We start from the raw sequence: 10,721 nt of genomic DNA on the forward strand, positions 1-10,721 counted from the left end.
TGGGAGATGTATAGTATTAGCGGTAAAAGATGGTGGTGGTCAGTGGTGGACAGTCATGAGGTGGGTAGTAGTGCTAGACAATGGGGAAAATTTGTATTTTTGCAAATATAGGGTTGTTTTGGATTTAGCTTGTAAAAATAGAGCATTTTCAAATTCATTTGTAAAAATAGGGTTGTGACCCCACCAAACACATATATGCATACAGGGTCGAGCCAAAGTTTGAGTTATTCGACACCGCAACTATGATGCTCGTTAAAATCTCTCCCTTAATAGGCTGCGCAACCACAATTGAACCACTTTAAATCTTCGTGTATTTAAATTTTTCTTCAAATCTCGATTGTCATGTTTGTATGGTATCGACACTAATGTTAGAAGTAAATATATATTAATAACATTATTGGTAATATACGTTACAAAAATAAATATGATCTTAAAACTTTTACTTTTTTTAGTTAAACGGATATACCAAAATATTTTACATTGTTATTAAAGAAGAGATTACCAATAGAAAGAAAAACATATTAAATTAACATAAAAAGTTGGCAAAGTTAGTATTTATAATTTATTTAAAAAAAATAAAAAAAATTAGTTAGATTTGATAATCCAGTCGAAAGTTATAATAATTTACTAGATTGTCTATTTGTAAAAAAAAATTATGGTTTCTATGCCAAACAAAAAAAAAACCATTTATACATTGCTTTTGTGTTGTACTAAATCATAATTGTAAATAATTTTTTTTTTTGAAGTTAATAGCTTACATAATTAACCAGTCATTTTCTGATGTATTAATAACTTTTGAGTGTTAATAAGTTTTTAAGTGATATACATTTGTCACTTGGTTACCTAGTTAATAACGTAACTAACCTACAATTAATAATCTTTTTAATTATCGGTCTTTTTAAAAACGATGTACGAAGTTTTACTTTTAGTATATTAGTATTCATAGAATAAAGTTATTAAACTAACATATCCAATTTGATATGGAAAAAATATAAGAAACAAATATTAAAAGAAAGTACTGAAAATAAGTTTCATAAAAACATGATTAATGAAAAGATTTATAAAAAAATAATGATTAAAAGATAATTTTTACAATAAAAGGTTTTTAAAGAAAAAATTAATAAAAACTTATTAAATAAAATATTTGTAATTATCGATTATATAATTTTTTTTATATTATAAGAAGTTAAAAATAAAATAATTTACAAATCATTATTAATTTGATAAAATTTTTTTTATTAAGATATCATTTATAGTCGACTTAAGATATTTTAATGATATAACTTTGTTAAAAGATTTATATGCATATTTGAATAATATTTTAAAAAAATAAGATCATATTTAAATATAGAGATGGGAATGTCAAGTCCACCAAGCAAATTACACCATTTGTTTGCAAATAAAACGTAATATAATGGTAAAAAGGGGTATCGATCCTCGGGGAAATGGTTGTATTCAATCACCAATGCAATCCAATAGAACTAGTGAAAATAAACTAACTAACTACAATTAAACTAAAAGGGGGGTGTTATGATTGCTTGAAAACTAAAAGACTTGAATAACTAAAAACTTGCAATTAAGCAAGATAGTGAGATGCTCAAATGTTGGGAACAATTGGTTAACCAAGGCAATTCAACACAATGAACATTTGTGTGCTTATCATTAGGATCCAACATGAAGCTTATCATTCATCCCAAATTGGTTATAGCAATCATGAAGCATGATATGCCAAGATTCCTCTTAGGTAGTATGGAGGTTGGGGAAGCCCACAACACACCTTCTTAATCAAGATCAAGGGTTTAATTGAAGCAATTTGACCCAAGAAGTTAATTAGCCTTAAGAAAGAAGGAATCCCCAATTCCTAGAGGATGTCAATGCTTACACATCCATAAAGGAGCTATGATTCATAGACTAGAGATGATTTTTACCATCATAAAGTCCTTGTTCTAAGTTAATTCAATGATTCAATGCAAAATCAAAGAAATAAACTAACAATAGCTCATTCAAGTACCAAGCTCATGATCAAAGCATTAAACAAGCATAAGAAATATGATCTAGAACCATAAACATAAGATAATTGATAATCTAGCATGAATCCTTCAAAAGCCCACAAACATTCAAAGGTTTTAACCAAAGTTAACAAATATAAAGAGTTTAGCCACTCATGGCAATGGAACAACAATCACAAAAGTCTAATTGCATAAAGAAACTACCAAAAATCTTGGAAAGATGAAGAGAAATGAGTCTTGAGCTTCAAAAATCGCCTCCTACAGGTCTCCAATGGTGTAAAATCGAAGTTATGACTGCTAGATCTGATCCCCCAAGGTTATGGTGAGCTAAATGACCAAAATGCCTAAACTGGGCAGTTGCACGGGTACCCGCGCGACGAAAATTCCACCCGCGTAAATGTTGCTGTTATGCTATTGGTCCTTCATTCCACCACTCCACCCTTCCACTACCAAAGATTCCTTTGGTCCCCTCCATATCCATGTAATTCAAATCAGCCAATCATCTTTTATCTTCAAATGTGGATGCTCCAAACCCAAAATTAATTATCCATGATCCATCTTCACAAGCCCACTTCATCCAAGCCTTTATCTTTTTAAGCCCAAATCTCCTTTGGTGGATCCGCCAAGCCCAATAGCGCCTCGAGAGCCCACAAGTCCGTCTTCACTCTAATCCACAATCGCAATAAGCTCCAAAACTCTGCAAAATTCCTCATGCAACATAAAAAGCACCCGGTAGGATCCAAACTAAAGAAAATAAAGAATATACAATGCAATACTAATAAAAAGAGCTAAAAATCTAAAATAAACTAATAAAAATAAGGAAATAAAATAAGCTATCAAAAGTGTATAAAATAGAAACGTGAATAAAAAAGAGAGTAATAATAATACATCCTATAAGTTTAAGGGCTATAAATGTAACTGTGAAGAGGTTCAACGTAAATATACAAGGAAGAATTTTATATATGCCCCTCTTAAACTTCAAAATATCATATTTGCCCAGCTTAATTTCTCAATATCATATTTACCCTTCATAAACCTTCAAAATATCATATTTACCCAAATCCTTTTTTATAATGTTTTAAATATTTTATAATCATTTTTTATACCTTAGAATTATTATAATAATTCAAAATTTTAACCATATTATCCTTACGTCTTTGATAATGAAATTTGAACTTCTAAATTGTTGGTATGTCGCCCTTTTGACAAACAAAAAGATTCATCTTCAACCCTCTCTATAGAATGTATATTTTGATTGTTTAGTTTTTGTTGTTGTTGATTATTATCATGTTGTCGATGGAGGATATTTTAAATATTACCATTGATATTTTGATGTTTAAAAAGTACATATATGATATTTAAAAAGGGCATATATGATATTTTGATGTTTAAAAAGGACATATATGATATTTTAAAATTTTATGAAGGGTAAATATGATATTTATAAATTTTATGAAGGGTAAATATGATATTTAGAAATTAAGTTGAGTAAATATGATATTTTGATGTTTAAGAAGGGCATATATGAAATTCTCCCAAGAATTCATTGGTGGGGCCAGACCCTACTTTTACAAATCAGTTTTAAAATGCCCTACTTTTACAAACCAAATCCAAAACTGCCCCATATTTGCAAAAAACTCATTTTTGTCCATAGATGAATACCAATATTGTCACACCCCCAAACCAAGGATGGCGGAAACGTCCGGGGGTGGATGACTTCATGTATAGTATCATAACAACAATTGTAATAGTAATTGAAGCAAACACAACCAACATATATATAATTGAAAAAGTGACATCATTGTATGAATTACATGTTTATGAATCAATTACAATATGTTGACAAAATATGAAATAGTAGACGCCTTAGCGCCCCATCCTCAAAAGCACTTGGTTACCTGTTTAATGATTTCCTGAGAATACAAGTTGTTTGAAAAAGTGTCAACACAAAGGTTGGTGAGTTCAGAAGCTTTTGTTTGGTATTATTAAAAGCCTTTCGTTTGTAAAAGTAGTGTTTGTGTTAGAAAATCCAATATTTTCCTTAATGTGTAAATGTAGTCTTAAAACCCAAAGACCGAAATGTACAAGTAATTTGTCATATTTATAGTAAAACAATGCAAGTTTAAATCGACATAAACTCGTTAAATTTTAATGAAGTTCCCGTAAATTCCAATGTTTATTAATACTTTATGTGAGTTTATTATAACCATACTATGACCAAGGTTGCCTAAAACGACGTTCTTCAAGCGTCGGAAATGTTATGACATTTGTCACCCCAGACCTATCGGTCTAACTGTTGCATGCAGTTTAGGTGTGGGTTTGTCAAACCCAATATAGATCTATACACAACTATCACGCTCTCCCTCAAGGAGACTCTGGTTACAATACAGGACTTAATGGTAATTTGAAGTAAATGTCTCACAAAGTCATTAACGGAATTACGTGTTATGAAAACTTGGTACCGTATGGCCGTACCTTGCTTAATGAAAATATCCTTTGTATAAATGTACCCTTTTTAAATGTATGTGTTATGTAATGTATCATAAACTATACCTATTATAGTTTATCAACCAAGGGTAGTACGTAGTAATGTATGCAAACTATATTCAAAATAGTTTATTAAATGTTTGAATGTATCGGTTGTACTTTGATTATAATCACTTGTTATTCTTTATATTTTATATGTCCAAATCCATTTGTAAACTGATGTGTGTCTAAATATTAAGATAAAATGTCATATATTGCAATAACATATAATCACATAAAGATATACACCTTGCTCAACATGTTACAAGGTGAAATGAAATTGACAGCAACTTTTCGTTGAATACAGTTTCTGTTACTGTTCTTAGAAAATTTATAGAAAAATCATCAAGGCTCTAAATCCAAATCCGCAAATTTTGAGAGTTTGGAATATGAGTCTAGTTTGTTCTTAAATTTTATCATGATTTTTAGTGATCTCTAACAGAGGTGAAAATATTCATAATCACAGACTGGTCCGGGTTTGCCTCTGAAATGACAGACAGTTTTGTAAAAATCACCATAAATTGTAGAAAAATCATATGGAGATGTGCAAGTAACCATTTTAAAGCTAAGAGTTTGATCTACTTGCACCTGGAACAGTTTTGAAAACTAAAATATTTAAGTTGACCAAAACAGTCCGTGATCGAAGTTCATCTTTTCTGATGTAATCTGATAGAAAAAGTTTAATTGTGTTCTTGATGATTTTACTTGTATTCCCCCCTTAGAACTTAAGAAAAACATGTAAATGTAGGGGTATGAACTCACCTTATGTGTTCTTAGAGGATGAATGTTGGAGAAGAGAAGTGTTCAATTCAAAAACACTTAGAAGATGCCTTGACGAATCGAGAACCAAGAGTGGAAGAAAGCTTGATGATTAACCTTGGAAGTCTTGAAATTGAGAGAGAATGGTGTAGAAAATGAGTGACTTAAGCCTTGTATTTATACTAGTAAGAATTACTATTCATATATAATTCTTTAATAATAAGTGTTAAATGTTGACATTCTCCATATAACTAGTTAGTGTATATGACATATTCATGATGTAATCATGACAAATGTTTCTAGAAGATGGTTAATACTAATTGGCTAATAATAGTAATTTTTAAAACGTAAATAGTAAATAGTAGGTAGTAAATAGTAAATAGTAAATAGTAAATAGTAAATATGATGAGATTTTTACAATTGTCATATTTGTAAACCCCGTTAAGCCATGTTTAAGAGTCTTACACAGCCCCCGATAATTGTGCAATAGTGTTTTATCGGTTTGGTTCGTTGTTTAACACTGTTAAGGCTAAGGAAAATCAAACACATGAATTTTCCAAATGATGTTTTCTCATTAAAATAGCGAATTGTACAACGTAAACCTTAACATACAAGGGTTAATGGAGTTGACCGGTTTGACTTGTTGACTTTGTTTGACTTTGACTTGACTCAATTTTGACGGTTGTCACAAATATGATATTAAATAATATGTGGAAATAACTATATGGCTTTAGAAAATTAAATACAAATGTTTATTGAATGCCAAGTCAGCGAGTTTACCGGTTGACTGTTTCATAAGTTCGAAAGTGATGTAATTGATAGGTAAATGTCAAGTTTAATGATCTATTGTGAAAAAAAAAAAATAACGTCAATGACCAATCCGAGACAAACCAAAAACTTAGTTGTGCTACAATGTCATTTTCTCTATTTTCTTTTAAGACCGAGTCAGGCCATTAGCCGGTCAATGCTTATCAGGTTAAACGATTTCAACATATATCGAACAAGCTGACCAGACCAAGGCTAAAAGTGTTTACTGGACCCGATCAACAACATATCAAACGGTTAGTCCATTCATACTTTTTGGTCTTGGTTTTGACCGATCATGCTACGAGAGACAGATTTTTGCAATCGAGTGTCCCACAAAGATGCTTCTTTTCACTCTTGGTGAGGTCTGGGTGCGACTAAATAACCAAGAAGTCAAAGTTTCAACATCATAAACTCAAATCATAAAAAGTCAAAATTCAGGAAATTCTATTATTACCTTGAGATACACGTCAATGACTCTGTAAAGATCATCATGCATGATTCACATTTATAGGAATAACAAACACATTTTGAACCCTCAATTGCCATCAAAGATTTAAAAATAAGAAGCAAACATCTAAACAACCTTTTAACACTTAGAAGAGTGATTCTTTATACATCTTTTTAGTCTCATTCACTTGATATTATTCTCATTCATATTGCAAGATCATTTTGTATATATATTCATCGAATACACTTTAATATAATGCATCAAAACGTTTAGTAAGCCACAAAAGACCAATGCAAGTCGAATCTCCTATTCACAGTTTACAACTTTTTCAGCTTTGCTTTTGTTTTCGATTTCACTACGATTCATCAACCACAACCTACTAAACATCCTCCGTCTAGGAACCAAACATGAACTCTGTTTCACCTTTGAAGAACCATCATCAGGATTTTCATCTACTGCTAGTTTCATCCTTGACTTTGTTGGCTTGACCCACTGCTCGTGATCTCCTTGAGGTGTGCTCATGTTCGTGCTTACGGTTTCTGAACCATGTGGGCTTGTTCCATTGCCTTTAGCAGCTAACAGTGCCTTGATGTTCCCGGGCAGCCCGGTCAGGTGCCCATTAGCCATGGCAGCACGTGCATGTTCAAAGAATAGCACCTGTACTACCACCCGTAATGGTAGAAACTCATTTTGTGCTGCATGCATGCATGCTTCAAAAGATAGCTTTTTGCAATCCAGTGTTCGACAAAGATGCTTCCTTTCACTCTTGGTGAGGTCTGGGTGCGACTAAATAACCAAAAAGTCAAACTTTGATCAAGAGTAAAAGTTGACTCAAATCATAAAAAGTCGAAATTCATTCAAGAAATAATTTTATTACCTTGAGATACACGTCAATGGCTCTGTAAAGATCGTCATGATTCAGTCTAGCGAGTTCAGGAATCGATTCACCCAAAGAAATGAACTTCGACAATGACACGTTCACATCTCTAGAAATCTCTTGTAAATATCCATCTACAAGCTTTGCGACTTTGACCATGGAACCATTTATCGTTGAAGAAGAAGATAGGCTGCTTTCCTGGCACTCACGATCGCCATTTGTTCTTAGAGAACTTGTCTTTTGACTTTGCTTTTGTAACATAAACTGCTCCAAAATGTTCAAAACTATGTCAAGATCGTATATCGTATCACTATCGTTGGATATAGAGGGAATCATCAAATCACAAACTTTAGCTTCATCTAATTGCAGTGCAACCCTTCTTGCTAATTCCAATCTTGAAGAAGCCGAAGCTTGAAGCACATTGGCTGCTTTTAATAGTTTGAGCAAAAAGCTACAAGAAACGGAATTGGTTTCCATCGGGAGTAAAGTAATTATCGATTCCAAGAGCAATCTACTAGTATTTGCTTTCGAGGATTCCAATTCCGATTCACCATTCGAACTTGACACGATTTTAAGATTTCTTGAAATTTTTGGCAGCCATTTTGAAGTGTAAATTTTCAAAGCATCACTTATAAGATTTGCAGGCACTTTCCCTCCGGATTTGAGAGCTGCCATTGTTCTCCAATAAAGATCGATCCTCAACTCTGAAATATCCTCACCCCACCACTTTTTGTTTGTATCAATGACTTCTCTGTCCCCGTTTTGACTATGTGATAAGCTCACCTTGGAAGGGTTAGAAATGACTTTTGACACCACGGATTCGATACAGCGGGTTGTAATACCCAATTCCTCCGACTGTAACTTGAATGGCTTTGTGGTTTGAAGAGTTACGATGCAATCTTTCCAGCCATTCAGAATACAAGAGTTGAAGAATACTTCAAGCTTATGAACTAGATTCCCCTTTTCAACATCTTCGGTCATTTGAAGGTATTTGGCTGCACATAGAGCAGATACAATGTTGTACGCACTGATGGTGATTGTGATTCCATAGCAGAATTTTGCGCATAACTCGAAAGCCTTGCTGCCTCCTGGGAAATCATGGAGTTGGGTTATATGAAGGTGAGAGGATTCAGGGTTCTCAGAACAGAGTCTCTGCAACTTCACGCATTTTGACAGAAGTGGAAACTGAAGGTGGAAAAACAGAGGTAAAAGCTCAGTATTAAAAAACACAAGAATCGGGAAATTTGCATAAAAGCGACAGCCCTTTTGTGTAATCAAAAGGTAAAAATGACAAAACAAACTTCAAAAGTGATGAAATAGATGAAAAGTCACCTTGTGAAGCAAATATCGTGTTTCATTCACGTGGACAACAAGATCGCTACGAACTTCTGAAGAGATTGACCTGAATTCAAACGATGAAATCAATATCTTATCGCAATCAATTAATTTATACGAAAACAGAGTAGCGATACATGGTTCTGTTTTTAACTGAAAGTGGTGAAAAACAGAGAACAAATGGCTTTGATGCTTACCTCACACCATTTGCATTGTAGAAAGTATCAGGTCGAGAACCAAGTTTCATAAACTTCATCACTGAGCTTTTTCTGTCCTTGTTTTCACTTTATGATATTACCTGAACTCTTCTCTCATGTTTTTATGATTATAAATACTTTTTGAATAGAATTTTTGAGTCAAAAAAAGGTTTTTCTCCCACAGAAAAAGATACCTGTTCATATGAACAATAAAAACAGAGCACAATTAAGGAAGAGAAGGCAAAATTTTCAATTTTAGAAGATTCTTGATATCAAAATTAACCCGATAAAGAAGGATTTTAAAAGAATAAAACAATCCCAAAATAGTTTCTGTCAAATCCCAATGCCCCAAATTAGTTTCACCTAGATTCCATGTATTAGACGCAAAGATAATAACTCCAAAAATACCAGTTTTGATTGCTTTTTGTGGAAGAGAATGACGAAACATAAATTCATAAAAGAATCATAAATGGAAACCGAGAAGAAACCCATCTAATTCAAGCTTTCGTCACAAAAAACAATGAACATGATTCATACTGTGATTACCTCTTGAGTGTGGTATGATTGTATCCCACCACAATTACATTCTCCTGTACAATGTAACCCTAATAGGGTTCTTCTCAACCAATGGAAGCTTAAATCTTCTGGGGTCTACAAAGGGGTAATCTTTAATCTTTTTTTAGAAAAAGAAAAGATTTTTGAGTGATATATGGGTGTAGGTGGATAGAGAGATAAAGACCTAGATTTCCTGTAGGCTAGCTGTAGCTTTCTTCGCTCAGTATGGATCTTGACGAAAATTTAAGGACCTCAAAAGAGTTATTTATGACTTATGTTGGCCATAACTGTAACGTTCTTTTGAATTTTGATGGTCCTGGAATTCTGGGTTGCACCTCATGCATGTATTCATGGCAATGGGGTCAAGAGTGCACCCTTTTCTTGTCTTCATGGCAATGGGGTCAAGGCCGAGTTAATGAGATTCAAAAATGGTCCATTTCTTTCATGTGGATGTAGAGTTTTTCAATTTTTTGTTATAGCTTTGTGTTGTCTTAAATTGCATTATTTGTAGTTCTTTGTCAATTTTATATTATATTTTGGTTTCTTTCCTACACAACATAAATATCCTAATGAGTTGTCGTGGAAATGACGTAGTCATGGCGAAAGACAAGACAATTATCTCTTCAATTATATTGTAGTTTCTTATGTAACATATATAGTGCTTCTTTTGTTTATATTCATTAAGATAAGAAATATAAACAATCATAAATAAACAAACATAAGCAAACACCACTTAAACGGAGTTGTCCGGAGAATGAACTCCGGGAAGGTCGAATAAAAATGAATAGAATATGATAAAATATGAATCAACAAGTTAAATAAAAAAATTTATTCTTCCCAGATTATTGTTTGTTTTCTTACGACACGAGAATTCAATCCGGATTCTTGGATTTTTCCAACAAAATATCAATCCCGGTTTGAGCTCGGATGAGAATTATGATTCTAGTTAATAAAAAGTAACTTATCTTTTTCTAGCTCTAAGACTAGGAGTTCTACTGGTCGACTCGGTTCTTTCAAATTGTTTCTCATTATTAAGAAAAGGTAACAAAGATATATTTGTTACCTTTTCTTAATAATGAGAAACAATTTGAAAGAACCGAGTCGACCAGTAGAACTCCTAGTCTTAGAGCTAGAAAAAGATAGGTTACTTTTTATTTACTAGAATCATAATTCTTATCCGAACTCAAACCGGGATTGATATTTTGTTG

The 10,721-nt window shown here is 32.6% G+C and overlaps 1 protein-coding gene and 1 long non-coding RNA gene across 2 annotated transcripts; both read right to left on the minus strand.

Annotated features, from left to right (window-relative positions):
- Positions 1-3,763: 3,763 nt before the first annotated feature.
- LOC145162348 (uncharacterized) lies at positions 3,764-5,432 on the minus strand. Its single transcript, XR_013739049.1, has 2 exons — positions 5,298-5,432; positions 3,764-3,922 (listed from the first exon to the last, which is right to left on the minus strand). It is a non-coding gene; the product is annotated as an uncharacterized LOC145162348 (long non-coding RNA).
- A 1,287-nt stretch (positions 5,433-6,719) lies between these two features.
- On the minus strand, positions 6,720-9,967 carry LOC145165804 (BTB/POZ domain-containing protein At1g67900-like). Its single transcript, XM_079084703.1, has 5 exons — positions 9,505-9,967; positions 8,959-9,152; positions 8,759-8,828; positions 7,427-8,611; positions 6,720-7,335 (listed from the first exon to the last, which is right to left on the minus strand). The coding sequence occupies exons 2-5, from the start codon at positions 9,015-9,017 to the stop codon at positions 6,856-6,858; spliced, it is 1,794 nt and encodes a 597-aa protein (XP_078940829.1). The 5' UTR covers positions 9,018-9,152; positions 9,505-9,967; the 3' UTR covers positions 6,720-6,855.
- Between the last annotated feature and the right edge of the window lie 754 nt (positions 9,968-10,721).

This window comes from Lactuca virosa, chromosome 3 (assembly GCF_052849685.1).
Source record: "Lactuca virosa cultivar CGN04683 chromosome 3, Lactuca_virosa_CGN04683_v6, whole genome shotgun sequence".
Lineage (NCBI taxonomy): Eukaryota > Viridiplantae > Streptophyta > Magnoliopsida > Asterales > Asteraceae > Lactuca > Lactuca virosa.

Coding starts and splice junctions, on each gene's coding strand:
- LOC145165804 (XM_079084703.1), bottom strand. CDS start 9,017: ATGAAGTTTATGAAACTTGGTTCTCGACCTGATACTTTCTACAATGCA. Junction 8,612..8,758: donor CACGATATTTGCTTCACAAG/GTGACTTTTCAT, acceptor TTCCACCTTCAG/TTTCCACTTCTGTCAAAATG. Junction 7,336..7,426: donor CCATTGACGTGTATCTCAAG/GTAATAAAATTA, acceptor TTGGTTATTTAG/TCGCACCCAGACCTCACCAA.